General features: G+C 42.3%; 1 protein-coding gene across 1 annotated transcript in view; it reads left to right on the top strand.

The window, feature by feature from the left end:
* The window catches only part of EXOC4 (exocyst complex component 4), a 675,757-nt gene that overhangs the window by 512,758 nt on the left and 135,693 nt on the right, over window positions 1-27,306 (top strand). Inside the window, exon 12 of the mRNA XM_081800909.1 lies at window positions 12,815-12,951. Within this exon, the coding sequence (XP_081657035.1) occupies window positions 12,815-12,951 (137 nt within the window). The remainder of the gene's footprint in view (window positions 1-12,814; window positions 12,952-27,306) is intronic.

Genomic DNA, 27,306 nt, shown 5'->3' with positions numbered 1-27,306 from the left:
TCTGTTGGGATATTGACTGAGATACTTGCGAAGTTCTCTGAGTTCTCGGGAAGAAGGGTGTTAGAAATCGCTATGGTGATATTGTTAGCAGGGCATGGCAAATTAAGCAAAAACATCATTTCAGAAAGATAACTTTAAGATAGTTTGGATTATTAGCCTGAGCCTGTGTGGCAGTCTCTTAGGTCCATAGTCCAGTGCTTTCGCACGAGATAGCCATTCTGGGTGAACGAAAGAGCCCAGATGTCGGGAAAGTACGAAGAGACAGGAGCCTAGAGCCCTTGCTGCCTCACTCTTGGCTGGGCTGCTGGCATTGGCGTGGCCTCTGCCCCCAGAAGGCTGCTCATACACAGTAGCCTAGTGACCAGCAGCAGAGTTCAGTCTTCATTTCCTATCCTGACTCTGTCCTGTCTCCTTGCTGAGTTATTTCACACCTCCCTCTCACTAACAGATGTCTCAGATGAGCGGCTGTGTCCCCTCACCACACGCTGCCTCCACAGCTTCCCATAAATCTGGTTCTGGTTCCACCAGCCGCAGCACTGAAACCATCGTCTGAAGGTCATGGTGACACCCTTCCATAGTCAGTCCTTCCTTGCCTTGACCGGCCACACCTGGCGTCATAGACTGCCTGAAGAGATAACTCATCACTCACTGTTTCTGTTTTTACTAGAAGCAGCAAAAGGTTCAGGCTGCCTGGGTTCACATCCTGACTGAAGCTACAATCTTCTAGTTGCGTGTCCTTGGACAACTCTTTGATCTCTTAGTACTTCAGTTTCCTCAGCTGTAAAATGGGGATAGTAATACCCATCTTATAGATAGTTAAATAGAATTTATAAGGAGTTAAATGAGATGATGCCTATATTTTTTTTTCTTTAAAGATTTTATTTATTTATTTGACAGAGAGAGAGACAGCAAGAGAGGGAACACAAGCAGGGGGAGTGGGAGAGGGAGAAGCAGGCTTCCTGCCGAGCAGAGAGCACGGTGCGGGGCTCAATCCCATGCCTATAAAGCTCTTAGACCTCTGTGTGACACCCTTCTTTGTAATTGTTATATTTCCAGAATGTCGCATAGTGATGATGCCTGGCACGTAGTAGGTGTTCAGTAAATATTGGCTAGACTGGCAGATGGATAGACAGGTAGGTAGCTTGTACTCACATTCATGTTTTTTATATGCCATAAATGCTGGTTATTTTTACAGGTATTATCCAAAATAAGAGAAAGGAAATAAGGGTACTTGAGTATTTTACATTCATCAATCAAGTTAACTTGATTATCTTTGGTTATCTTTGAATATATACCTGTTTCATGGAGGTTCACCTATATTTGTTCTTTTTCATGCCTTTTTACTTTTATGCTGCTTCTTGTTATTAAATTTTTCTTTGTGTAAATTACCTTATTTTTTTTTAAAGATTTTATTTATTTATTCATTTGACGGGGAGGGGAGAGTACGAGCAGGGGGAGCGGCAGGCAGAGGGAGAGGGAGAAGCAGATACCCCACTGAGTAGGGAGCCCAGTGCGGGGCTCAATCCCAGGACCCTGATATCATGACCTGAGCCGAAGGCAGACGCTTAACTGACTGAGCCACCCAGGCACCCCATAAATTACCTTTTTTAAAAAAACAATTTTGTGTTGGTTGGATTAAGGAAAAGAATGAAGGACGGGTTTTTTGGTTTTGGTTTTGTTTTTTAATATGTATATAATTAGGTGGTAGAGCATGGAATAATATGGGCCCTTTAAGCAGAAAGAGAATATTTAGAAATACACAACTGGGATATAAAGTTCCAGGGCACACTGTTACCTGGAGTCAGTCTAACATTGGAGATTTTTCCTTCTCTGTTGGAGGATTTTGTGAGTAGTTTGTTTGTTCATAAAGATCAGAGGCCCTTACACGACCCCTCTTCCTTGAAACTCTTCTTTCTTGGCTTTTTGCATACTTTGTTTTCCTCACTTTTTTTTCTTTGTCCCTGTTCTTTTTTTCTTTCTTGGGTCCTCTTCTCGCCCTTTCACTGCTGGTCAAGCCACCGTGGACCTCTGCTGGGGCCCCGGGCAGTCTGCTTGCTGTGATGTCCTACGGCTCTCACCTCCATGTGTCAGCGTCGTCCACCTCTGTCTCACACCACCCTCCCCAGGACCGGGCACAGTGTTGGGGGCACTAGAGAGAACATTGAAATGGGACTCAAAAGGCCTGAATTCTTCATTTTTCCTTTCAGACTTCATTTCCTTTTTCCTTGCTGTTTTTAAGATTCTTTTCTGTTAATCTCACTGGTTTTCAACAATTTGGTGATAGCGTGCCTTGCTATAGTCTTTGTCATCTTCCGTTTGAGGTTTGTTGAGCTTCTTGGATCTGTGGGCATATAGTTTTCATCAGATGTGGAAAAGGTTCAGCCATTATATTTTTTTCCTGCCCTCCACCTCCTTTGGGAACGTTAGTTACATATATTAGGTTGCTTGATATTGTCCTACAGACAGTTCACCGACTCTCTGTTTCATCATTGTCATTTTTTTCTCTGTGTTTTATTTTGGATAGTTTCTATTGCTGTGTCTTCCATGTCTCTTCTTGTCATGTTCACGTTTTGCTTTATGTTCTTGAACATAGGAGCATATTTATCATGGTGGTTCTAACCTCCTTGTCTACTAATTCTATTATCTGTGTCATTTCTGGGACTGTTCTTAACTGATTTTCCTTTTTCTTATGTAGTCTCTCACATCTTTGCATGCCAGGTAACCTTTTGTTGAATGCTGGGCATGGTGATTGATTGATTGATTGATTGATTGATTTTACATTTTTGGGTGCTGGATTTTGTTGTAGTGCTTTAAATGTTATTGAGCTTTGTTTTAGGACACATTTTAGTGATAGAATTACACTGATCATTTCGAGGTTCGCTTCCAGGCTTTGTGAGACATGTCCAGGGCAACCTTTAGTCTAAGGCTAATTTGACCCCACTACCCGAGGCGCAGTACCTTCCTGAGGACTCAACCCATTGCCATATCTATGAGGTTGCTCATCCACTCTGGCTAATGGGAACCATCCCTCGCCCTGTGTGAAGTCTGGGAATTCTACCTGCTTTTTCCAGGTAGTTCTTTCACCAGTATTAGTAATTCCTGCCCCACGGGCACAGATCAGTACTCAGCCAAAGATTTGAGGGGACCCTGCTAAAGACCTCCAGAAAGATCTCAATCTCTCCCTCTCCCTTGCTCTCAATGTACACCTCCTTCCCCTCCAGTATTTCACTCCACAAAGCCCTACTTGCCTTAATCTTCCAAAGCTCCAGATTCTCTCCTTCACTCAGTACGACTCCCAGGCTCCATGCAGGTCCCCCCTTTCCTACACCATGGCCTGGAAACTAGCTGGGGGCATTCGTGGGGCCCACCTCAATTACTTTCCTTCTCCAGCATCTGAGAACTAGTATTTCATATGTTTCATCTGGTTTTCTCATGTTTGAAGCAAGGCTTCAAGCTATTTCCTACCAAAATACCTTAGTATTACTTCTCTACAGATCAAGAGCATTTTCTTCATTATCACAATCACATTGTCACAGTTATGAGCATGAGCAGTAAGTTCTTAATATCTTCTGATATCTAGAAATTTGAAATTTCCCACACTTTACAAAAATGTTCTTTACAACTAGTTTGGCCAAACTAGGATTCCATCTAGGACTGTAATTGTGATGCGGCTCTTTTAATCTAGAACAGTCCTTTTTTCCCCCAACGCTGATGTGTTGAACAGACCCAGCCACCTGTGCTCTACAATATCCCATGTTCTGTATTCATCTCATAGCTTCCTCAGTTTCCTCTTCCTCGATGTTAGATCTAAAAGTGTGATTAGATTGAAGTTAAATGGTGTCAGTAAGAATATATAATAGATGATGTTAGATTTCACGTTCCATCACGTCCGCAGACCTGTAAGAGCTGGCTTCCTAACATTAGTGATGTGAAGGTTGACCCCTGGGTGAGAGTTGTGACCATCTGGTCCCTCCATCATGCAATTATGGTTTTCCTTGTGTGACCAGAAAGTAATCTGTGTGGTGTATCTTTGCCACTACAGAAACATTCATTTTCCCTGTCAACTTTCATCTGTTTGTTTTAACACCAATTGATAATCTTTACCCAAATCAATTGTTTTATTAGAGGCTATAAAATGATTTTCTAATTCTGTTACTTCTTCTATATTTCCTAGTTGGCATTCTTCATTAAAGGAGAGCTTTCCCTATTTGATAATCCTGAAATAGATATGGTTCCTACTGGAAAGACAGAGTAAATGCATAATTCTTTCTCCTTATCAGGTCTCAAAGAATTTGATTCGTTAGTCACCTCGAAGGGTGACAAACAAGTTTTTTTCTTTCTTCCTGTATTGATTTTTCATGTTTTTCAATAAAAATCATCAACTATAATAATTTACTCCATTTGGTGCTCTAATCGTCAGCTTTGGCCAGAGGGGCTCAGAGACCTGGATTCTAGATTCTGAAGTGTCATAAGCTAGCTGTGTACATTTGACAGGCCCTTCAATATTTGTTTTGATTTTCTTTTTTAAAGCCAGAGAATTGGACTGTGGATAGCAAGGGTTCCTTTTGCCTCTTAAGATTGAGATTCTGAGCTCCATCCACCCCCTCATCCACTGCCCTGCTTCTGTCCCCACAGGAGGAAGCCCTCAGCCTGACATTCAGGCCTTCCTCAGGCGGGCTCCCCCTGGCCAGTCAACCCTTTCTCCTCTGGTTCCTCAACAGGAATCTCCCCCTCCAGCCACACTTGTCTCCTGTTTGCTATATAAGACCAGCTTTTCCCTGGTCTGAAATACCTTGCTGCTTCCTCCCCATGTATTCTGAACCTCACCCATCTTCCAGATCCCAGTTCAGTCTTTCCCACCTTTTCACTGCTATTTCCCTACTGTGTTTTTTGCACTTAACTGGCATCTTCTCTTGAAGTATCACTTGTTTCAAGAGCATTGCTTGGCACAAAAGAAGTACTATAGCTACTAATATTGTTCTACTTCTGTATCTTCTGTAGCACTGTGTATTTTGCTGAATAGCAACCTTAAGGTATTTTGGAAGAGTGTGTGTGTGTGTGTGTGTGTGTGTGTTGGGGGCTAGAGTTGAGTATATCTCTTACAGGTGCCAACGTTCACCTCTTCATTGATATATTTCCACTCCCTGGGTTCCATTACCTATCCAGGGGAATTGATAACCTGGATATACAGTCATACTGATTGGAAGCATGTAAGGAAACAAAGATACCCCCTGGGATCTGACAGTCTAATTAAGCACAACTATTGTATACTTCTTTCCCCTTTCCTGCTACATTGTTTTGTTTTGAATATGAAATCACAAGCCCGTAAATAAACCTCATAAAGAGCCAGCTGTGCTTAGAAGATATGTTAGGCACAGATTTTATTCAAGCATAGTGATCCTCTAGCCAAAATGCTAAGAAAATATTATGAGTAGTTTACATCGTATACATTTTCCAAGTTATTAACTGACAGGTAAATTTTACAATCACGTATGTGAATTCTAAAGAGATATAGTATTGCTGGTTGCCCAAAATTTGACCTTATATTTTCTTTGATTAAGCCTATTTATAAACTGTAATTCTCTTCACCCTGCCAGATGGAGCTTCAGAATGTATTTCCCTGTTGGTTATAGAAGTTTGTCTTTTCTCAAGAGTAGAACCTTTTGAAATTACCTTCCTACACTTGGAGTGGATCATCTAATGGTTAGTGACATCAGACAGGATTAGTTTGTTGCATTTTCTTGCTGGAGAGGGTAAAAGGGGGATATTCCAAATATTTAGGTACCAAGTACACATATTGTTATGCAAGGACCTCCAACATCTAGCTCTGACTTCCTGTCACAGCCTTCCCGATCTACACATACACACACACCCCCTTCATCACAGCCATGAAGAACAACTCACACTTCCCTGAATCCCACGCTATTTCACATTCATGCTGCTCTCTCTACCTGAAGTACTATTTCCCCATTTTTGTCAATCTATAAGTCACTATTGATCTTTCAGAAATCAATTCAATGACAACTTCCTCTTTCCCACCACTGCCCCACCCCCACCCCAGTGCAGTTAACTTTCCTTCTCTCTGCCTCTGCTGTAAAATACACAGTTGCCCAGGATAGCACCTAGGAGACTTTATTGTCTTTATCTGTGAACTCGTTGGTCTCCTCCTACTAATATCTAAGACCACTGGAGGGTGGGAACCTTGTCTCATCTGGCTTTTTATCTCCTGCAGTTAGCCTACTATTTGGCCCAGAGAACATATTGATGTAATAAAGGTGTATCTCTTTAATAATTAAGTTCCCTGCCCTATCCCCAGACAGCTTCTGGTCCTTCCCAACGGTTGGCATCCAGTGGTCTGTAGTAGTATGGCCAACAATATGGCTGCATCTTCACAGTTTAAGCATAGCCCGTGAGTGAAAACCACTGTACTAGAATACTTACGCACGTACAGATGGTACTCTCAGACAAGTTGTTGAAGGGGTACCTATTCATTTGTATAATGGTTGGACAGAATTGTTTACGACTGACATCTAACATGCGTGTACGTAACCACCAACCAGATGTCCCTCCCAGTCAGGATCTCCTCCGCCCCTAACAAAGGTGTATTCATCTGAGTTCTCCAGAGAAGTAGAACCAAAGGGGCAGGAGAGAGATGTTGTAGGTGTTTTTAACAGGAGGACCTAATGGGGGTTGGGAAGAGTTTTTCTACAGAAAGGAGGTTTTAGCTGAGATCTGAAAGATAAGGAAAAGTACTCTAAGAAAGGAAGACAGGGGACAGAACTTTGTAGGCAAGTACAGGGCCCTGAAATGGGAATGAAGAACTGAAGAAGCCCCAGGTAGCTGGTTCTCAGAGAGGCAAGGGGAAATGGTAGCCGATGAGGCTGGGGGAGTAGACAGAAGCCCTGTCATGAAGGGCCTTGCCAGTTATCTGAAGAATGCAGGGCCTCGTGCATTCAAGAGTTAAGTTGGTGAGAACATAATCAGATATCACTTTAAATGTTTTCTTTTGACATTAAACTTACAAACTATAAAGCGTACAAATCTTAAGTGTGAAGAATTTTTACGTATGTGTTCACTCATGGAACAGCTGCCCAATCAAGATGTTTCCAATACCTGGAAGATTCTCGCCTTCTCAGTCAGGACCCACCCCCTCCAAGGGTGGCCACTGTTCTGACTTCTCCCACCAGAAATGACTTCTGCTTGTTTTTGAACTACAATAATAGCAGTCATGCCGTTGTTTCCCTTTGTGTCTGAATGCTTTACTCAGCTCACGGTCAGTGAGATCCATCCATGTTGTCACATGCAGTGGTGGCTCGTCCTTTTTCATTGCTCTGTAGTATTCCATTGTGTGAATACACCACACGGTATCTGCCCCTTCAGTTACTGATGCACACAACAATCGCCCCTTTTTTTTGCTATTATAAATAAAACTGCTGTGACTCCTTGTGTTCATGTCTTTCAATGGACATAAGCACTCATTTCTGTAGGAGACATAAGTTTTTAACAGATCCCTCTGCTTGTGAGGTGGAGGATGATGGGGAAGAGAATAGAAGGGCATTTTCTCAGGTACCAGCTCCCTGGATGCATAGACTTTTACCAGATAGCTTATTAAAGGAACAGACCCTTTCAGAACATTTTAAACATCACACAAATCAAAATATAGATTAAAAAATGAGAAGCAGACTTCCTTTTGGCTTCCAGCATTACTGTCATTACTGTAGCTATTATATAGTGAGCTATCACGTGGAGCTGATAATAACTGGAAGGATGGTATGGTAGGGCAAGCTTTACTGACTTGTAGTTGAATGTGTCTCAATAAACAGAAACATTATTGTCCTCATCTAACATTTGTGAAGTCCCCTCCCTCCACAATTGCTAGTGTGTGTGTGGTAGTGTGGGGGTGTATCTGAATTTACTGTTTTCTCTCAAGTGCTTCCTAAAGCAGTTTTCAAGAACCTTGGGGTCTTTGTAGCATCTCTGAACCATCCCTGCTCCAGGGACTAAAACGGCACACATACAGAGACTGCATTCTCCAAACTCAAGGTTTTTGGTTTTGTTTTTCCTGAATTGTGAATTTATTTATATTTCTTAAAATTAGCACATTTGGTTGTATGTATAATGGGTTGCCATTACAGAAAATCATACAGTCAGGTGAAATTCAAAATATTTTTGTAGAGAAATCTAAAATCTGTAGTCACAATAAATACTCAGTTATTAGAACAGTGGGAATTAAGATACAGGAATATAGTAATAAAGAGGCTGTGGTCTGATTCCACCTCACAGGTCAGGCTTTTGGCTCACTATTTTGCATCATAATTCTACTCTAAATCTGTCTTTTCACCGTTCTGAATGTGCTGTGCATTTTCATTAATAAACATTTCTTGAACACCTACAATATGCCAGACACTTCGCTACTAAGGAGTAGAAATATGAAGGGATAGTCACTGATCAAAGGAATAGATAGTCTAGCGGAAGAGACAGTCAAGCAAACCAGTGGGTGCCATACTCCATTGAGGGCTTGGGCTAAATTGTACCTAGGGTGTTCTGGTAGCACTGAGGAGGGGCATCTAAATCAGAGCAGGTAGCCTTTGGGCTGATTTTCAAGGATGGCAGACATGTGCTAGGAAGGGCATTCCAGGCCCAGAGATTAGGAAGCTCAAAGACACAGAGGCAGGAAGTAGCTTGATGCAGTCAAGGAATAACTAATAGTTTCTTGTGGTTGGAGCACAGGGTTAGCATGCTCAGTGGAGCTGGAGAGAAGGTTAGAGAGGTGGGGCAGGGGCCAGAACTTAAAAGGCTGGGCATGTAGGAAAGGGACTGAGGAGGAAGAGGCTCAGATTCTCACCCTGTTCCTAGCTGGACTCCCTATGAGTCCTCAAGCATGTCGCTAGGCATAGGGTCCTCATCAGTACAACCAGAGAACTGGCGAGTCATTCCCAAACTGTGTTCTGGAAGCACTGTTCCAGAAGATGTGAAAAGATCTGTGCTTTGCTATGAAAAATGTTTTCTTAAATAATTAAGGGAAGATTGAATACCACATTTACCTCTTTCAGATTCACAATGACATTAGCATAGTAAAAGTTTCCAAAGTCCTCCAGTGAAGAAACCACTTCAGTTTTCTTTAACTCAGCATTTTCCAAATTACTTGAACTTAGAGTCCATTTTCTATAATATTACTATTAGTATCATGCTGCAGAGCCCCATTTTGGCAAACAATGGACAAGGTCTTAAAGGTCCAATCATCTTCATTCATTCATTAAATTTTTTTTTAAAGCACAGAACCAAAGAGCTGGTCCTTGTACACCCTCTTCCTATTTTAGCCCGCTGGTGCATCTCTATAAGAAACTTTAGTTATTTTTCATAGCAATGGCTTTTTTATTGCATCCGCTATCTTGGGATTTTTTTTTCCTTTTCTCATTTTTCATGTCATGCCCAGACTTTATTACCTGGTAATAAGTTGCAAGAAGTGAGAATTGAGTTGTTTCTAAACAAATATGAATCACTTGTGATATGTTTGGTAGAAATTATCATGAATATAATCAGGGTTTTACTTATTATAAAGTCATTATATTCAACATTGGCAAATCCCAAAATTAATAACAAGTCAATACATCATTTGAGATGCCAAAGAGATCAAATAAATAAAAACAGAATTGACCTTGTTAGAAACTTGATATTTTCAACACTTATCTGTCAGAGCCACTGATTTGGAAATTGTAATAAATTCTTGGAAAATGGGAACTTTTTTCCCCTGTAAAAATACCCATCATTTGGCAAACTACAGTGTCATTTTCCTTGAAGAGAATGTAGTGATTGATTATCCAGAGTGCTGCCATGACAAGGTAAACCAACCAAATAGCTGGAAAATTGTATGTAATCATATAGCATCACATAAGCTTTTTGTTGAGCACGATCATTAGAATTAAACTATGGCATTCTAATCATTCCCTTATAGGTACTTCCTATTTACCCCAAAACCTTTATCTCCGGGGGATGTTCCCATGTGCTTGAATTTTCCCCTTCCCCTCCGACAGTCACAGGAATAAACACAGACCACCCTGAACCCACCCAACGAGACTGCAGAATGCAGAGATTCCTGTGTCTAGCATCCCCGATGTATGTGACATTCGGAGAAGTTTATTTATGTGCTAACATTATTAGTACTGTTTCTCTTATAGTTGCATTGTCCTGAAGGTCCTGAGAAATCATAAACTGGTGGGGGAGGGGAAGGATGGGAGATGGACAAAGGGAAATGAAGAATGCCACTCTTGCTTTTGAGAAGTTGACCATCTAATCAGGAAGACCAGACACACCTGAGATGACCTGAGAACAATTCGACATCTTTCCCTCTGTGTAAAAGCACCAGCCCACTGATTGAATCCCGGAGTGATGAAGGCCAGTTGAGGAGTCACCAAAGCATCCTTGGTTATTAAAAGACCCAAATTGAGTCATAAGAAAGGAAGAGGTTACCCAAACCTGCCTGGAGTTAATTATCAATAGCTTAATTGGAAATAGAACCAGGCCCTTTCTCTCAGTAAACCCAAGCAGTCTCCCCGTGCTCCTCTTCCCTATGGTGTTTTAGATTTTAAGGAGGCTTTGTTAGGTTGGCTGAACTCCACTCTCCTTTATTAATTGCTGTCCACATGTTATAGGATATCCTGTGTTCTGAATCAGGATGAGGATTTTAGATTCTTCTGAGCAGCGTGGGGACATGTAGCAAAGCAGAATCAATTCCTGTCACTCACACAAATACAGAGGAGCGGGATTATGGATCAGGGTGAAGCTGCAGTGCTTTATTCTTAAAATCAATACAGAAAAGGAAGTTGAACTTGTGGGGATTCTACAGAGACTGTAATTTGGTTTCCTATGAGGTTTGCCTTACAGAATATAACTGCTCCTTCCTTTTCACCTTCTGATTATTTTACTTCGGGGGGGTGGGGAGTAGTGGGGGAGCAGGACAGAAGATAAGAAACCTCTGCAGCCAAATAATCTTGAATAAGCACACACATGGAGCTCATAACTCAAGCTGATCCTCCATTGTGTTGAGAAAAGCTGTACAATTTTATCCATTCTTTTTATTTTTAGAAGAAAAAAAAATTAACCAAGACCCTGTACCCCATAGTCTGCATTTAAGCAGAATAAAATGCCTTTGATATTTTTCCACAGGTCACTGTCAGCATAGGAAAAAAAAATTTTTTTTAATGTTTACTTTTATGGCCAAGTCTACCATAGCTTCTATAATTCTATGTAAAATAAATACATATATAAACACACATTCGTCTTCAACAAACCAGTTATTGATCAAAGGATTCCAAGGTGCTAGGCTTGTGATTAATATTTACTCCAGTGTAATTTTCCTTTTGAAAGAGGCATGAACTAATGGTTTCAACCACCCAGTCTTGTCTTAATCCAAGATTTAGAGTTGACTATGAATATGCCTCACTGCAGATAGAACGCTGATCTGCTGCACAGTGCTATCAGTCTCTAGCTGCAAGATGGGCTTATTATTGTTTCCCTGGAATATTGCTCTAATTCTGTTTCTAAAATATGTCTGAGTCCCTTTGGCCAGTGCTCAGCAACAATAGGAAATATTCTGATCTAACGAGAAAATGGTAGGACTACAAGCAGGGGAACTCCGGGCTAGCTCCGAGGCAGAGTGGTGTAGTTAAAAGAGTGAAGCCTGCAGCCCTTGGCTCTGCTTACTTCCTTTTCTAAGCCTGTTTTTTCATCTTTAAACTGGGGATGATTGTGGGACTCACCTGACAGGTAGGCACGTTGAGAGGATGAAGTGAGCTGAAGTGTGTAGCGTGCCTAGCCCTGCACTTTGCACTTGTTAATAATTTTTTTTTAAGATTTTTATTTATTTGAGGGTGCCCGGGTGGCTCAGTTGGTTAAGCGACTGCCTTCGGCTCAGGTCATGATCCCAGGGTCCTGGGATCGAGTCCCACATCGGGCTCCCAGCTCAGCGGGGAGCCTGCTTCTCCCTCTGACCCTCTCCTCTCTCATGCTGTTTCTCTCTCGCTCGCTCTCCAATAAATAAATAAATAAAATCTTAAAAAAAAAAAGATTTTTATTTATTTGAGAAAGAGCAAGAGAGAAAGAGCATGAGCGGGGTGAGGGGCAGAGGGAAAAGCAGACTCCCCACTGAGCAGGGAGCCCGATGTGGGACTCGATCCCGGGACTCCGGGATCATGACCTGAGCCGAAGGCAGACGCTTAACTGACTGAGCCACCCAGGCGCCCCCCTACCCCTGCACTTTGCACTTGGAAGAACCCAGTGTTAATGATTACCGTGATTAATGTGAGTCTCAAATAAGAGAACATATGCTGTGTATGTGAAAACATTCTACAAGCTGTAAGGCACAATACAAATGTTAGTTGTTGTTCTGAAGAGGTGGATGGATTTGAAACTTTTACAACGGATCCTGGAGGGCATTTTCTTTGAGCTGCCTTTCGTAGGTCCCTAATCTCAAAGTGCAGCCCTGGAGGTGATAACTCAGTCTCCAACCAAATATGCATTTTCTTTCTTAAAAGCCATACCCATATCTTGTGGATACCAAGAATTCCATGAAACCAATCCATAAACCCCTGTCCTGCATCTTTCTGCAGAAAGTACTTTCTCAGGCCTTTGGAAGACCGGCATCATGGAAGATACTTAATTTGGCTGTTTTTAATCGGTATTTGTCAGTGTCGCATCCTCCCAGGAAACTCACGTCTTAAATGATAGCATCCTTTCAGTTGTCCTTCCTTGTCCTACACATGACTTGAATTAAAAAAAAAAAAAACAACTGATGAATTTCTGTGTCCTCTCCCAGAGCACAATCATTGTGGAGAAGACAGTGCAGGACCTCATGAACCTGATGCACGACCTGAGCGCGTACTCGGATCAGTTCCTCAACATGGTGTGCGTGAAGCTGCAGGAGTACAAGGACACCTGTGCAGCGGCCTGCAGGTAGAGCTTCGGTTGTGAGCCTGACCAGTGCCCCGCCTAGAGACACTGTTTTTCCACCATTCTAAAGGAGGACCAGTTTTGCGTTTGTCAAGAGCTCTGACGAGAGCACATTCCACAGAAATAGCCTCCTAGATGCATGTGTAGTCACACCAATAGAGGGAATGTGAGGGACCAAGGGACAGAGCCACTTAGGCCTGCCATTGAGTGACAGAGAAAAAGTGTCAGCCTGGATTTCCATGAAAACCTAGAATCATTAAGATTTGTCTTTGAGGAAATGCCAGATCGTGGTTAGTCCATCTTGTGATCCTAAAAGATCTTTAAAGGAAAGCAATTTCGAATTCTTAGGATCCCTTAATAATCTACAGTATGATTTCTTTTTAGTTCTTAAAATGTGCTTCTCTGGATACTTAATCTAGAGCTTTTCTACCGTCATGACAGGACAGCTACACCTGTTTCCAGCATGCGCAGAACTGAAAAACCATTGTTATGAACTTGAAAACCTTTAGTTTTCCCTCCGATCTCTTTTCTCTGAGCTCAGAAATCTCACCGAGCCATGGAAAAGATCATAGAACTTCTGGTAATAAGCTAATAATAGGAACAAATTATGGTCTGGTTGACAAGACCTGAAACAATTAGGGAAGAAAGGAGTATATAATACTAAATTTTATGTGATATATAATTAAGGATAGATAGGAAAGTAGAGTATGTAATCAGGTGCTACTTGCACAATGTGGGACAAAAGAGTAGAAGGAATGGAAGATGAGAGAGAAAAAGAAGGGGAGACTGGAGTCAGAAAAGATTTCACAGGTGAGATGTGTGCTGGCCTTAGAAAGACAGATGGGATGTAGGGAGACGGACAGAATAAAGGACATTGCAGGGATGCAGGGGAAGCACCAGTATGGTTGCCTGATAGTTCAGCAAAAGTCCTTCCTTGTGTAGAACCCAGTGCTGGACATGGTGCTTCTCATTACATCGTACAATCGCATTTGTCAGAGATGTATTGAGCATTTACCAGATCCGAGACAATGTGAGTGTGTGAGGATAAAGCAGTCAGTCAGTCAGAGATTATAACTTTAATGAGTTTACCTTCTTGGTAGAGAACAGAAAAGTAAATCAGAGACCAAGACAGGTATGTCCACAGTGTTAATTTGTGATAGAAAATAAAAGATAGGTAGACATGCTCTAGGAAGAAGAAACGACTTGAGGACAGGAGCGCCTCCGTGAAGGGTAGGAAGTAGGCCTTGTGAAGAATGAGGAGGAGTTAGGATTTGGGCTAAAGGAGCTGAAGGAAGGAACCAGAGCATTGTCAAGGAGGTGGGAAGAGTAGGAAAAGAAAGAACGACTGATGAATGTTTGGGTTTTGGAAAGGAAGGCTGAGCCAAAATGGAGGATCTTGAATACCAAGCTCAAGGAGCTTGGCCTTGTAAAATTAGGTAGTGGGGAGCCACTGAGGGAGAATAAATGGGGAGTACCAGGCCCAGACCTGTGCGTCAGGGAGACTTTTCTGAGCTTCGTGTATGATGGACTGGAAATGCAAGAGTGTGGAGGGGGAGGGAGAGGAAGAGAGGCAACGAGTTCCTGAATTGAAGAAGAGGCAAAGGAGGTGGTAGGAAAGGGACAAATCAAGAGACACTAGGAGGCAAATTTGTAGGACATGGCCACTGGTTAGCTGTAGGGGGTAAGGTTGAAATTAGCCTTATCTTTTCTATGCTGTATTTGTAGAAGATTTTTTTAAACTTGAATTCAAGATCTCACGTTTACCCATTAAATTTAATGTTATTTTTAGCTCATCATTTCAGTCTTTTGTGATATTTTTGAATCCTCATTCTGTCATCAGAATATCTTAGCTCTTCCCCAAATTCCTTGTCATTCCTGATTTTATAAGCAATCTTTTAGTTTCTTTATGTCATTTGAAAATGTTCAACAGGACAGAGCTAAGTTGAGAATTGGGATGGCATACCTCTCGAGACTTCCTTTGAGATTCTCATTCCTATATTACTCAGTACTTCAGGAGTTCATGGGGTTTTCTAAATGTGAATCCAGATTATACCTCAAGGGCAGGCTCTGGAACCTACGTTTGAATGCTAACTTTGCCACTTATTAGTTATATGACCTTGAACAACTAGTTAACTCAGCCTCCCTGTGCCTTAATTTTCTTATCTGCAAAAAAGGGATAATAATAGATCTTCCCTCATAGGGTTGTTTTGAAAATGTTAGTCTTCTAGAACTGTTTTTAGCAAAATAGTAAGTTTCCCCCAAAATGATTAGCTGTGATTCTAATGACAAAGATGACCCTTACCACCATTCATGATAGTACCTCCTGTATTTTATCATCTGCTCCTATAAGAGACTTGTTAGATTTCTTGCTGGTATCCTTCCAGTCCTAATCTTTATAATGCGGCTCCCCCTCCCTGAGGTGTCCCCAGAGTGGGCACATACAGGTGTGCAAAGGACAGTACGAGGTATCCTTCCACTTTCAGGACCCGTTGCTCCCTGCTCTTCTGAACCTTTGTTAAGAGCTCTTGCTCATCTTGAACAGCTTACAAATTACCCTTGGAAGCCAGGACTCTTGACCTTGAGCCAGATTTACCATTTCTTCTGTCAAGTCAATGAGTTCCCAAGTTAGGATAGGAACAAAGGCATGTAACTTGTACGTTGGGAGGTCTTCCCGGCCCCAAGTGAGGACCACTTCCACTTCCTGTTCACAAACCATCTTTAATAATCTGTTCTAGAATTTTGCCTATAACTCCAAACTCACCCGATTTCTGTCATTTACTTTCTTTTCTTTTATGAACATCTTTGCTCTCAGGCATTTTTCACCATTTGCCAGGATACCTCTAAGATTATCGGGAATGGTTCTGTGATTCTCTGCTCTGAATTATTTCTGTGCCCCAAGGTCCTTGCCTAAATGTATTAAACCTGTCAGAATATTCTTTAATTTCAGTAACTGTTGACACAGTTGGTTTACCCCATCCTTAAAGCAACATATTGGTTTCTAGGATTTCATTCATTCAGCAGATGTTTATTGGGTATTTATATAAGAGTTTATAGATACAGCAATGAACCAAAAGACAAGATGCTGCTTTCATGGAGTTTACATTCTGTTGGAGATGGAAGAGAGGAGACAGACAATGAATAAATAGAATGCATAAACACAAAGAATTTTAAAATAATAAGTATTGTGGGGGCAGGGGGGGGAGTGGAACAGGGCAGATAGACTCTGGAGTATAGGAGAAGGAGCCTGCCATTTTAAATAGGGTGCTCCAGAGGACCCGCTCGAGTTGAGGTTTGAGAAGAGGCTCAAAGGAATTTGGGGAGTTGGCTAAAGTATCTGGAAAGAGTGCCCTGGCAGAAGGCAAAGGCCCTAAGGCAGGACTCCGCATGACACTTTTCAGGAGTTGCAGCAGGGAGGCCAGTGTGGTTGGGGTAAAGTGAGCAAAGAGGGTATTAGGAGGACGTCCCAAAGAGAAGAGAGGGCCTGACCATGCAGGGCCTTGTAGGTCACAGTAGGGATGCTGACTTCTCCTCTGAGTGAAAAGGGGAGCCACTGTAGGAGCCGTCCCTAGGAGCAGCATGATCTGACTTACACCGTATTGAGAGTAAGCTATAGGGGGACAAGGATGGAAGCAGGGAGCGCAGTTGAGGGCTGATGTGGCAGTCTGGGTGCGAGATGAAGACCGCTCATGCTGGTTGGTGGCAGCAGAGATGGTGAGGACTGGTTGAATTCTGAATATATTTGGAATTCCCTGCCTGATTAGTTAGAGTGTAAGAGAAAGAAAGGTGTCGAAGGTGACTCCTGGGATTTTTTTGTTTGAGTGATGAAAAGATGGAGTCACCAGCTATTGAGATGGAGATGGAGGACACCACAGGGCAGGCAGGTGAGGACTTAAATTTGGGGGATCTCTGAGGCATCCCCATGGAGATAGGGAGCAGGCATCCAAAGGAGAGGGGTCTGGCCATCGACATATAAAGAGTCCATGCAAATGGTATTTAAAACCATGGATGAGATGACACCTCACGGGAGTGAACAAAAACATGACAGAGAAGAGGACTGTGGACTTGAAGAAGTTTGCTGGAAGAGAAGAAACCAGCAAAAGCAACTGAGAAGCAGCAGTCGGTGACGTAGGAGGCAGATTCAGGGTGGGGTGTCCCGGAAACCAAGTCACGGGGTGGAGGGAGGATCAGCATCGGGTCAGCATTCGAACTGAGCACTGACGGAGTGACAGATTGGACCGCGCAGAGGTCGTTGGTGATCGTCACCAGAGTGGTTTCTGCGGACCAGTAGGAGCGAAACCTGTTCGGGCCTGGGCTAAAGAAGGAAACGGAGAGCGGGGGACTTGTAAGTATAGGTGGAACCCCTACAGTGAGTTTTGCTGCCAGGAAGGACAGAGAAATGAGGTGGTAGCTGGAGAGTTGAGGTCACACGAAGGGTGTTTTGTCATTTTATATGTTATTTTAAATAGAAGACATCAGTGCGTGTTTGTATTAGAAGAGTATTACTTAAGAGAAAGGGAAGGTTGCTGATGGAGGAGAGAAAGGGGCAAATGGCTGAAATTCTGCTTTTGGCTAGTGAGTAGGAGCAGGATGTAATACACAGGTGGAGTGACTGGCTCTGGGCAGGAACATGGATAGTTTTGTTTGCTGTGGCCTGTCCTTCTAGGGATTGAATTCTTTCTCTGTCATTTATGTTTCACCATTTTTCCAAACAGTGCAATTGTATCTCCATTATATTACTTCTTCTTGGAACATAGCTACTGCTTTCGGTTTGGCTCCTGATATATTGTGGTCATCATGAGTATCTTGATTCCTTCCCCCAGGAGTCCATACCACCATGGTATCCCTCCTGGCCAAATTGTCTGGAATGGTGTCCACTTACTAGTGCCCATTATCAGATCATTTCACACACAAGGTAATATCTGTAGCGATCTACCACAGTTGCTGAATTATCGGCCTGGGAAGAATTATCTCAGGGATGGAAAAAGTAATTCTGTGAAGCTTTGAAGGGGAAAAAATAGAAAATCGTTTATATGGCTGTTACAAAACAACACACACTCTCCTTCACACACACACACACACACACACACACCCCATATGTAATTCCATGGTGCCTGTTGCCTATTATTTAACCACACACACACACACACACACCCTATATGTAACTCCATGGTGCCTGTTGCCTATTACTTAATCAGGTTTTTCAAGCTAGAGAGAAAGTGTTTTCTGATTGTATGACTCTGAAGATGCAAAGTGTCCTTACTTCCTCTCTTCCCATTATTACCCTCCCCCAGATTGGCACCTGCAGAGGAGTAATTAGGGCAGTCCTAATTTGGACAGCCAAATCCTGATTACAGTGAGAGGAAAAACAGGAAATGTTCTAGTTTTGCTGCCAGCAAATGACTGACTTAAATAGAAAGCCATATACAATTCAAATGATCCAAAATGATGTAACATTGGGGAAGGAGGAGGGGAGCAGGAAAACATTGCAATCTGATTCTTTCTCAGCAGATATCTTTTACAGAAATGATCAAATCCACAAGCTCACAATGCCCTCTGCTGAGAGCTGGCTTGTTTTCTAAGTTTACCACGAGAACCCGAGCATCCACTGGGAGTTAAGAGATCTGAGGGAAGGTCAGGAACATCTCACCTTTCCGTGAGCACCTCACTCTGGAGAGAAAGACTGTAATGTCTAATGATGTCATGTTACATGCTTTGGATGAAGAGAGGTTTCCTAAAAGGGTGATGAGGACTAGAAGTCTTTTCCTTAATTAGTCACACCCCTTGGGGCTTAGAGGAAAACTCAGCTGTGGATTCTCCATTGTGCTGCATTAGCAATCAGGCAGTTGGCCCATTAGCCTGCTTCTTCCAAGCTGAGTGCTTCTCTGCCTCTGTTCATCCTCTTTGTCCTGGGGTACAACCAGCAGCTTAGGTGTCCCAAAATAGTCATTAAAAGATTGGAAATCACAGTTTTTTAAAGTTTCTGCCTCTTCCAATTCAGCATCAGTCCGTTAATTTTTTTGGTCTTTCTGCATTGGTTGGGCCTGATAGTGAATACAAATAAAACATTTTCTAATCTTTGTGACTCAACTGATAGGAAACCCCAGCATGTTTTTATTAGGAGAAAGTATAACCATCCTCAGGGTTCACACAGGACCGAGAACTCACGCCAGAGCATGAAGAAAGAGTGACGTGGGGATAAACTTGCAATCACTGATGGCAGAAACCAGGTCTGTCCGCGGCCTAGGCAACTCATTGGCCCTCGGTGTGTTTGCTGAATGAATAAGGAAATTCCTAATGGACTGAACAGGATGAGCAAGCAGTGGGGTAGCGTGGGCAGATGCGATGTGTTGGGGAGAGCTTGGGAGATCAAAATGACGAGGTAGACAGTGTGGTTGGGTAGGAATGGGCAGAAAAGGGAATTCTGAAAACTTCCCATATTAAGTGAGGGAATACTATCTAGGTTTTGGTAAGGAGGATGACCTACCTTCTCTATGATCAAAGCGGTGTTCTAAGATCTCAGGGGCCCCATTGTGTTAAATAGCAGAAACAAGAGACCAGGACCTGTGATGGGTCTTCAGGCCCGAAGGTTTCCTGAGTAGCCAGAGGCCAAGGTCCTGCAGGAATGAGAGCCTGGTTGAGCTTGCCTTGCCAAGTTCATAACCCAGCTAAGGTCACAGGGGATGGGAGTGGGAGTGCATGAGCCAGAAGCTAAGTCTGTTTGGCTCTAAAGCCCAAAGAATAGGCAGTGGAATCAAAGAGAAAAAGTTGGAAAACCTAAACTAACTTTTTTTTTTAAGATTTATTTATTTATTTGAGAGAGAGCGCGAGCGAGTGTGAGCGAGCACGAGCAGGGGCAAGGGCAGAGGGAGAGGGGGAGAGAGAATCTTAAGCAGACTGCCCATTCAGCACAGAGCCCAATGCAGGGCTCAATTCTAGGACCCTTAGATCACAACCTGAGCCAAACCAAGAGTCTAAACTAACCTTGAACCTCAGAAGAGCCAAGGAGGGGTGCTGGGTGGTGCAGTTGGTTGAGCATCTGACTTTTGGTTTCAGCTCAGGTCGTGATCTTAGGGTCATGAAATCAAGTCATTCCCCTCCCCTACCACCACCACCCCCATCAGGCTCTGCACTCAGTTCGGAGTCTGCCCAAGATTCTCTCTCCCTCTCCCTCTGCCCCTCCCCCCACTCATGTGTGCATGGTCTTTCTCTCTCTCTCAAATAAATAAATAAATAAAATCTAAAAAAAAAAAAAGAATCAGAAAAAGAGCCAAGGAAACTCACTGCAAGGTCCATGCAAGCTTGTTTCCTGGTTGCCTCTTGAAACTATGTTCTGTCCCTTACCCCCTTGGCTTACATGGCACTGATATATTCATTTTTATTAAATATTGAGGAGATACAAAAGAACACTTATAAAATATGTACACTCTCTGGTTCATAGAGAGCACTCAGCAAATGAGAGCTTTTATTTGCTCCTATAATTTATTATGTATAACTCTGTTCTGGCATCCCATTATATTGCAATTTAAAATTTTTTTTCATATGCATGATCTGATCAGTTATTGGTTTTCATGTCTTTCTCTCTCAAAAACATTGTTTTTCAACTGTGGATTCACATGGTACTTATTTGGGGCGATTTCAAAGCACTCATACTGGATTTGCCACACTGGGCTCACTGGGTGTTGGGCCTGGGCGCGAGTAGTTTAAAATGTCCCAGAAGTGATTCTCATGGGTGTTACTGATCTAAACTTTGAAAATCTAAAAGGAAATTCTTGTGTCTTTTCCCACATAATCATCTCCAACTTTTAGTGTGCGTCTGTATAGAGGCCTCTCCCCCACGTTTACTGATCAAATGAGGAGCTTCCCTCGGCCTTCCGAGCACACACCAACTGACACAGTTGCTACCCAGAGAGCTGGGCGTCCCACAGACTCCAGAGCAAGCAGCCAATCTTAACTTCTCCCCCGCAGCTCAGCCGACCACAGTATCAGGAGCCTCTTGTAGTAACTTTGCTACAAAGAAATAGCGACCTGGACTGGAATGGGGTCACACTGGGGAAAGCACTCAGCCACTGTGCAGGGGACTGTCAGTCATTAACCCGCCTTGTCAGCCACAACCATCCTGAAGATGAGACTCCCCCGACCTTACCGATAAGAAAATGGAGGTTCAGAAAGGTCCAGAACCCAGCTAAGGGCACAGGCCGCGGGGGTGGTTGTGTATGAGCTCCAAGCCAAGTGTGTCTGGCTCTGAAGCCCAGAGAAGAGGCAGTGGAATTAAAGAGGAAACAGGGAACCTGAGAAATGTTGCAGATGGTTAAGAGAGAGATCCTAACAGGAGCACAGACTCCAGAGCAGTTGGTACAGGCTGTTCCGGCTCTGCCCTCCTCAGCCACTGGATCCTGAGCAGGCCTTGGTATCTCGTCTGTCAAATGGGAATAATCACCGTGCCTAGTGCACAGGATTGTTAGGATTGCAAGAGTTAATACATGTGAAGTGTTGGGAACAATGCCTAGTAAATGCTGTCAGCTGATGGTTATTACTGCTGGTGTTTATTATTTATTTTTTAAATTAATTCATTGAGAATATTGTTATTCACTAATAAGATGGCCAAAGAAAGATATTTTTATAACCTCTGTTATTTCCCTGGTGCTTTGTGCTTCATTGCTATCATTCATTCATGCGTTATTTTATTTATTCCACAGTTATTTATGAAGCACTTCTGGGGCCAGCATTATTCTAGATCTAAGAGTATAGACGTAAATACACTAGGCAGGGTCCTGCTGCCTTCATGGACTTTACACCCTAATGAAGGACACAGAATACAATCAAGTAACAAACACTAAATTTCTCAGAAATAAGGGTGATGTGGTTTAAAAAAAAAAGAAAGAAAGATTCAAGGTGAGGGACAGCATCAGGAAAGATCTCAGAGAGGACCTGATGTTTGAGCTAAATTCTGAAGGTTGAGAAGGAGCCATGTGGCGATATGGGAAGAACATTCCAGGCAGAGGAGGAAGAGGTGTGAAGATGGCAAGAAGCTCAAAGCTTAAGTGCATTAAGCTTAGTATAACTGGAACAGAGGGAGAGAGGAGGGAGAAGTGAATATTGAATAAGGGTGGACAGGTGCAAGGGGCAGATCATTCGGGTTATTTCTGGCTACACGTTAGAATCACGTGAGAGCTTAAAGCTATCCATGCTGAGCCGCACTTCAGAATGTGTAATTGATATACTTTTAAAATGCTTCCCAAGTGTTTTAATGTGTGCCAGAATTAAGGACCATTGACGAAGGATCTCAAGGCCAGGCAATTTGAGTTTTATTCTAAATGCAATAAGAAGGCATGCATTTAGGGTTGAAACAGGCAGTTATGTGGTCTGATGTCCTTCCATAAAGATCTTCAGTTTGCTTATAACAAAAATCTGACCACTGACAGTTAAGACAAATTTTATATTAATTTGTGGTCCTCTGTTACAATATAATTCTTTTCTCCTTGCTTTTTTAAATATCAGTTATAACCCTTCTTATGAGAACTTGCCTATTTAAAGGTTGTTATTAAATTATGCCCAAGAGTTACCTTTTGTAAACTCTCAAATTTCAAATCCTTTTCCACGGGTCCTCTTGAATTGTTTGTTTCCCATGCGCCATCTCCAGAGTAATCAGATGTTTCTGAAGTTACGGTTCTTAGGTAGAAATCCATACCGTCATCAAGCTCGCTGACCAGCCTTGAGGGTGATATAAAAATAGCCTAATGTTTCTCTGTTCTTTTCCTACTTATTCTGCTCCATCTTATCTTAAGGGATTTCTGGGTTTTCTTTTTGTGTTTGTTTTGGTTCAATTAGCGGCCTAGCACTACTTCTTACTCATTGTCATTATCACTGTGTTAGTGGACATTGCGCTGCAGTTTGACCTGCTGTAGGTCCAATCATTCACAGTTTAAAGCCCACTACAGCAGCTTAATTTGAACCATCCGTGTCCCGGGTTCATCTTTCTAGCTTGGCTCCTGGTTTTTGAAGTATCTGAAAGATTCAGCCTGGGGAAAGTAAACGTCATGCCCTGGCTGTCACCAAACAGTTGAATCCAATTAGCCCCACCTGCCCCTGATTGTTTACCTAATGAAAGACTCCTCTCCCCAGCTGTGTCCAGGGACCAGGCACCCTTGCACTTCCCAACTGCTCCAGAGAAGAAGCAATGCACATCAGAGCCAGTCAACACCAGCAGATGTTTTCTGAATGAAATTCACTCAACTGTGTCTAGAGGGTAGACCCTTCTCATGGCAGGCTTATCACCTGTTCCAAGAGGTATACCTATTTTCCTCTTCCTCCTGGGAACGGGTACAAATAGTTACACAGATGGCTCTGTCTGTGGCCCATTGAGCTGTGAATTAATTAGTAGATTATGGTTCTGGTAGTGGTGATTAACCCTACTCCTCTTGTGGAATAATTGTTGGAAATTTAGCTCTTCTTTTTTGAGGCTATTTGGGTATGTCCTAGGATTTTGTAGCCTGCACAATCCAGCTTATCACAAAATGATAAACTAATAAAATGCAGTTGGTGAGGATGGAGATTTTGCCATTTGAATGAAAAAATCCCTTTAGGGTAATTCTGTGTCGCTGATCAATGCCAATATTTCAAATTAGAATACTTGGAATGACATTTGGGATTGATCTTCGTTCCAGAATGAATTAATAATTTATTGTTGAAGGCAGTATATAGGTAGCATGTTAGTTCGTTTTGATTTCTGTTTTTTTAATAAAATAGGATCTATGAATATTAGTGAAGCCAGTAATAAAATATTAACTATTGAATTAAGCCAGTCTTTAAAAAATATATGTAAGTGAACAATGTGGGTACTTTAAGGTAGTATTTCACTAAGCTATTTTTTTTTTTCATTTCAGCTAGTGCCAAAATGAAAAAAATTCTAGATCCCCAAAATGTACAATACCATCTCACATCTATACACCCAAACTATTTCCTGAACCCTAGGGCAGCATCCATGGGCTCAAAGATATAGATGCTGGAAAATTAAGTCAGGTTCTAACTCTGTGGAGCAGAATTTCCCCCACATTATGGGTCTAAGAGCAACTGAACCACCCAACCAAAGTTCTTTCTAGATATGGATACTAAAATTTAAATTTTATATAACTTCCACATCTCACAAAATATTCTTCTTTTGATCTTTTTTTTAAAAAGCATCTTAAGGGGCGCCTGAGTGGCTCAGTCGCTAAGCATCTGCCTTCAGCTCAGGTCATGATCCCAGGGTCCTGGGATCGAGCCCCGCATCGGGCTCCCTGCTCGGCGGGAAGCCTGCTTCTCCCTCTCCCACTCCCCCTGCTTGTGTTCCCTCTCTCGCTGTGTCTCTCTCTGTCAAATAAATAAATAAAATCTTTAAAAAAAAATTAATTAAAAAAATAAAAAGCATCTTAAAATGTCAACCCTGTTCATAGCTTACAGGGCATACCAACTCAGTTGGTGGGCAGATTTGACTCATTGGTGATAGTTTACCCAACCCAGTATATAGGACAAAGTTCTAATTTTGAAGTCTAGGTGATCAGTATAAAGGAGGGGTTTTGTTCATTTGCTTTTCAAAGGGAGAGATTATTGTAGGCTGACATAGTCAACGAATTCTTCACAGAGAAAGTACGACTTTGAGGAAACTTTGCAAAAACATGCCACTGAGAAACAAGTGGAGTAAAAGGGGGAAAAGCATGTCAATAATCACTCCGTAATTTATTAGTTTTGTGAATCAGGACTTATTTTATGTTGAATTTTTTTCAGAGGGAGTCACACCTATAATCACGAGTCTGATTTGTATTAAATTCAGAGAGGTATGTTGAGAGCCTGGCAGACTGATCTCTAAGTTGATTAAAACATCAAATGACTTGATATCTCACCTAAGTCATTTAGTACAGAGAAGTAAAAGAAAACCACAAAGATGGTTTTAGTTTAATAAATTACCTAGACTCCTAAAACTGAAGAGAGCTTATTTTTAGCTTTAGTTCAGTTCTCATATATACTCCAAATACCAGGTATTGTACTAGACACTGGGGACACAAAAAACAAAGAGAAATTCACTCTACCCTCAAAGAACTCATCATCCACTGTGGGATCCCAATTTGCAAACAAGTGCCGTAGGACCAGTGATAGTAAAAGTGTGTGTAAGGTGCTGATTCTCACCTTTGAATGCTGAGAAACTTGTAAAAATTCTAATGCCTGGGTTCCATCCCCGGAGATTGATTTACTTTGGCTTGGGTGTGGACTTGGTGTCTGGTTTTTTTAAAAGCTCCCCATGTTATCCCAATGTGCGGTCAAGGTTGGAGATCTCTGACATAAGGGTGATGAGGCACAGAAGAAGACTCAGCTGTCCTAAGGGAGGAATCGAAGTAAAGCTTAATCGGTAGAATCAAACAAGGAGATGAGGAAAAGGCTTTACAGGCAGAGATAATACACAGAAGTAGGAAACATTACCCCCCCCCATTGAAAAAAACTCTAGAATACTCATTATGTATAGGGTATTTAGCCAACACAGGTGGGGTGTTGGGGAATAGTGAACATAGACAGAGGAGGAAAGCTAGCTGAAAACATGGATGTTCATTCATACTCTAAGTTTGGACTTGGTCTTAGAATTAGGAATCAATGGAGTTCTAAGGAGAACAACATGACTGTATTTGAACAGTTTTAGGAAAATAACTCTTCCAACTAGTGTTAAGTTGGACTGATGGTCTAGAAGTTCCAAGCAAGATGCCCACTTACTGCCAAATTCAAGTGACAAGGTTAATGGCAGTGGACCTAAAACAGGAAAATGACAGATTTGTAAGATACTGAGGAGGTCGAATTGGCAGGATGTTGTGACTGTGGGTGAATAGGATGACTCTTAGTTCGTGACTTGAGTAACAAGATGGATGGTTGGACTGTTGACCAAAACAGGGAATACTAGATGTTTAGTCAGAGAGGGAAAGGTGTACAATAAATGAGTTCCTTTGATTCATTTTAATTTGAAATGCTGGTAGGACTTTCAAATAGAAATCTTCAGGAAGCCTTTGGATATGCAGGTCCAAGACTCAGAAGAGAGGACAGCCATGACGATATTAATTTAGGAGTTATCAGAATATAGGTCAGTCACATCTGGCAAGAAGATGAAATTGCCCAAGTGAGAAATGCAGAATGGAACACCAATATTAAGAGAATGGACAGAGGAAATGAGCCATCAATTTTTCTAAAAAGAGGTTAGGGTAGCAGGAGTAGAACCAGGAAAAGATGATAATGTGGAAACCCAAGGAGTAATATTTCAGGAAGGGAATAATCAAAAGTATCAGGTGCTTCAGAATAACCAAAGAATGTGAAGAATAAAATACACCCATGGGTCAATGGAGCAGTTTCACAGGAATAGTGGTTCTAGAACCCTGATTGCAATTGATTTAAGACTGAATTTTGACTTCAGTCAAAAGTGTGGAATTGATAGATTTAGGAAACCCTTCTCCTACTTCTCTAACACATACAAAGTCCAGTTAGAAATATATAACTTTAGGGGCCCCTGGGTGGCTCAGTCAGTTAAGCATCTGCCTTTGGCTCAGGTCATAGTCTTGGGGTCCTGGGATCGAGCCCCGCATCAGGCTCCCTGCTCAGTGGGGAGTCTGCTTCTCCTTCTCCCTCTGCCTCTTCCCCTGCTCATGCTCTCTCTCTCTCTCTCAAATAAAATCTTTTAAAAAATTTAAATATTCAGCCAGTTTCAAAAGGAAGAAAAGCAATTCTCCAGATGCCGCAAATGAAAGAAAATAGCATATAGGATCTCTGTGCCATAGCAGTAAGCAAATAGTGATGCTGAGTGGCCCACAAAAGTATCAGGACTTCATATGGCAATTGTCTTTGTCTGTTTGGGCTGCTGTAACAAAGTGGCACAGATAGGATGGCTTAGATAGGATGGCACAGTTCTGGAGGGTGGAAGTTCAAGATTAGGCTGCCTGAAGGGTAAGGTGAGGCTGTCTTCCAGGTCTGAGACTTCTCATTGCTTTATCACGTGGTGAAAGGAGCTAGGGAGCTCTGTGGGATTTCTTTATAAGGGCACTGATCCCACTCATAAAGGCTCTACTCCTGTGACCTAATCACTTCCTAAAGTCCCCACTTCCTAACACTATAACATTGATAGTAGGGTTCCAACATGTGAGTTTTGGACAGACACAGACATTCAGATCATAGCCGAGTTCAGACCCAAGTAGGGGCTGGCATTTGAACACCTGCATGGCAGGGAGTTTTATTCATGCAGAAGTTATGCAAGGGACTTTTCCACCTATGACTGCAACCAGGAAAACTCTAGACTTGGGAATGAGCCACCCAACTTGGAGAGTAGAAAAGTGGCCTCTAGAGGAGATCAGA

The sequence above is a fragment of the Leptonychotes weddellii genome, chromosome 12 (genome assembly GCF_054177405.1).
Source record: "Leptonychotes weddellii isolate Sample4059 chromosome 12, ASM5417740v2, whole genome shotgun sequence".
Lineage (NCBI taxonomy): Eukaryota > Metazoa > Chordata > Mammalia > Carnivora > Phocidae > Leptonychotes > Leptonychotes weddellii.
This window is presented reverse-complemented; position numbering and strand designations above follow the sequence as displayed.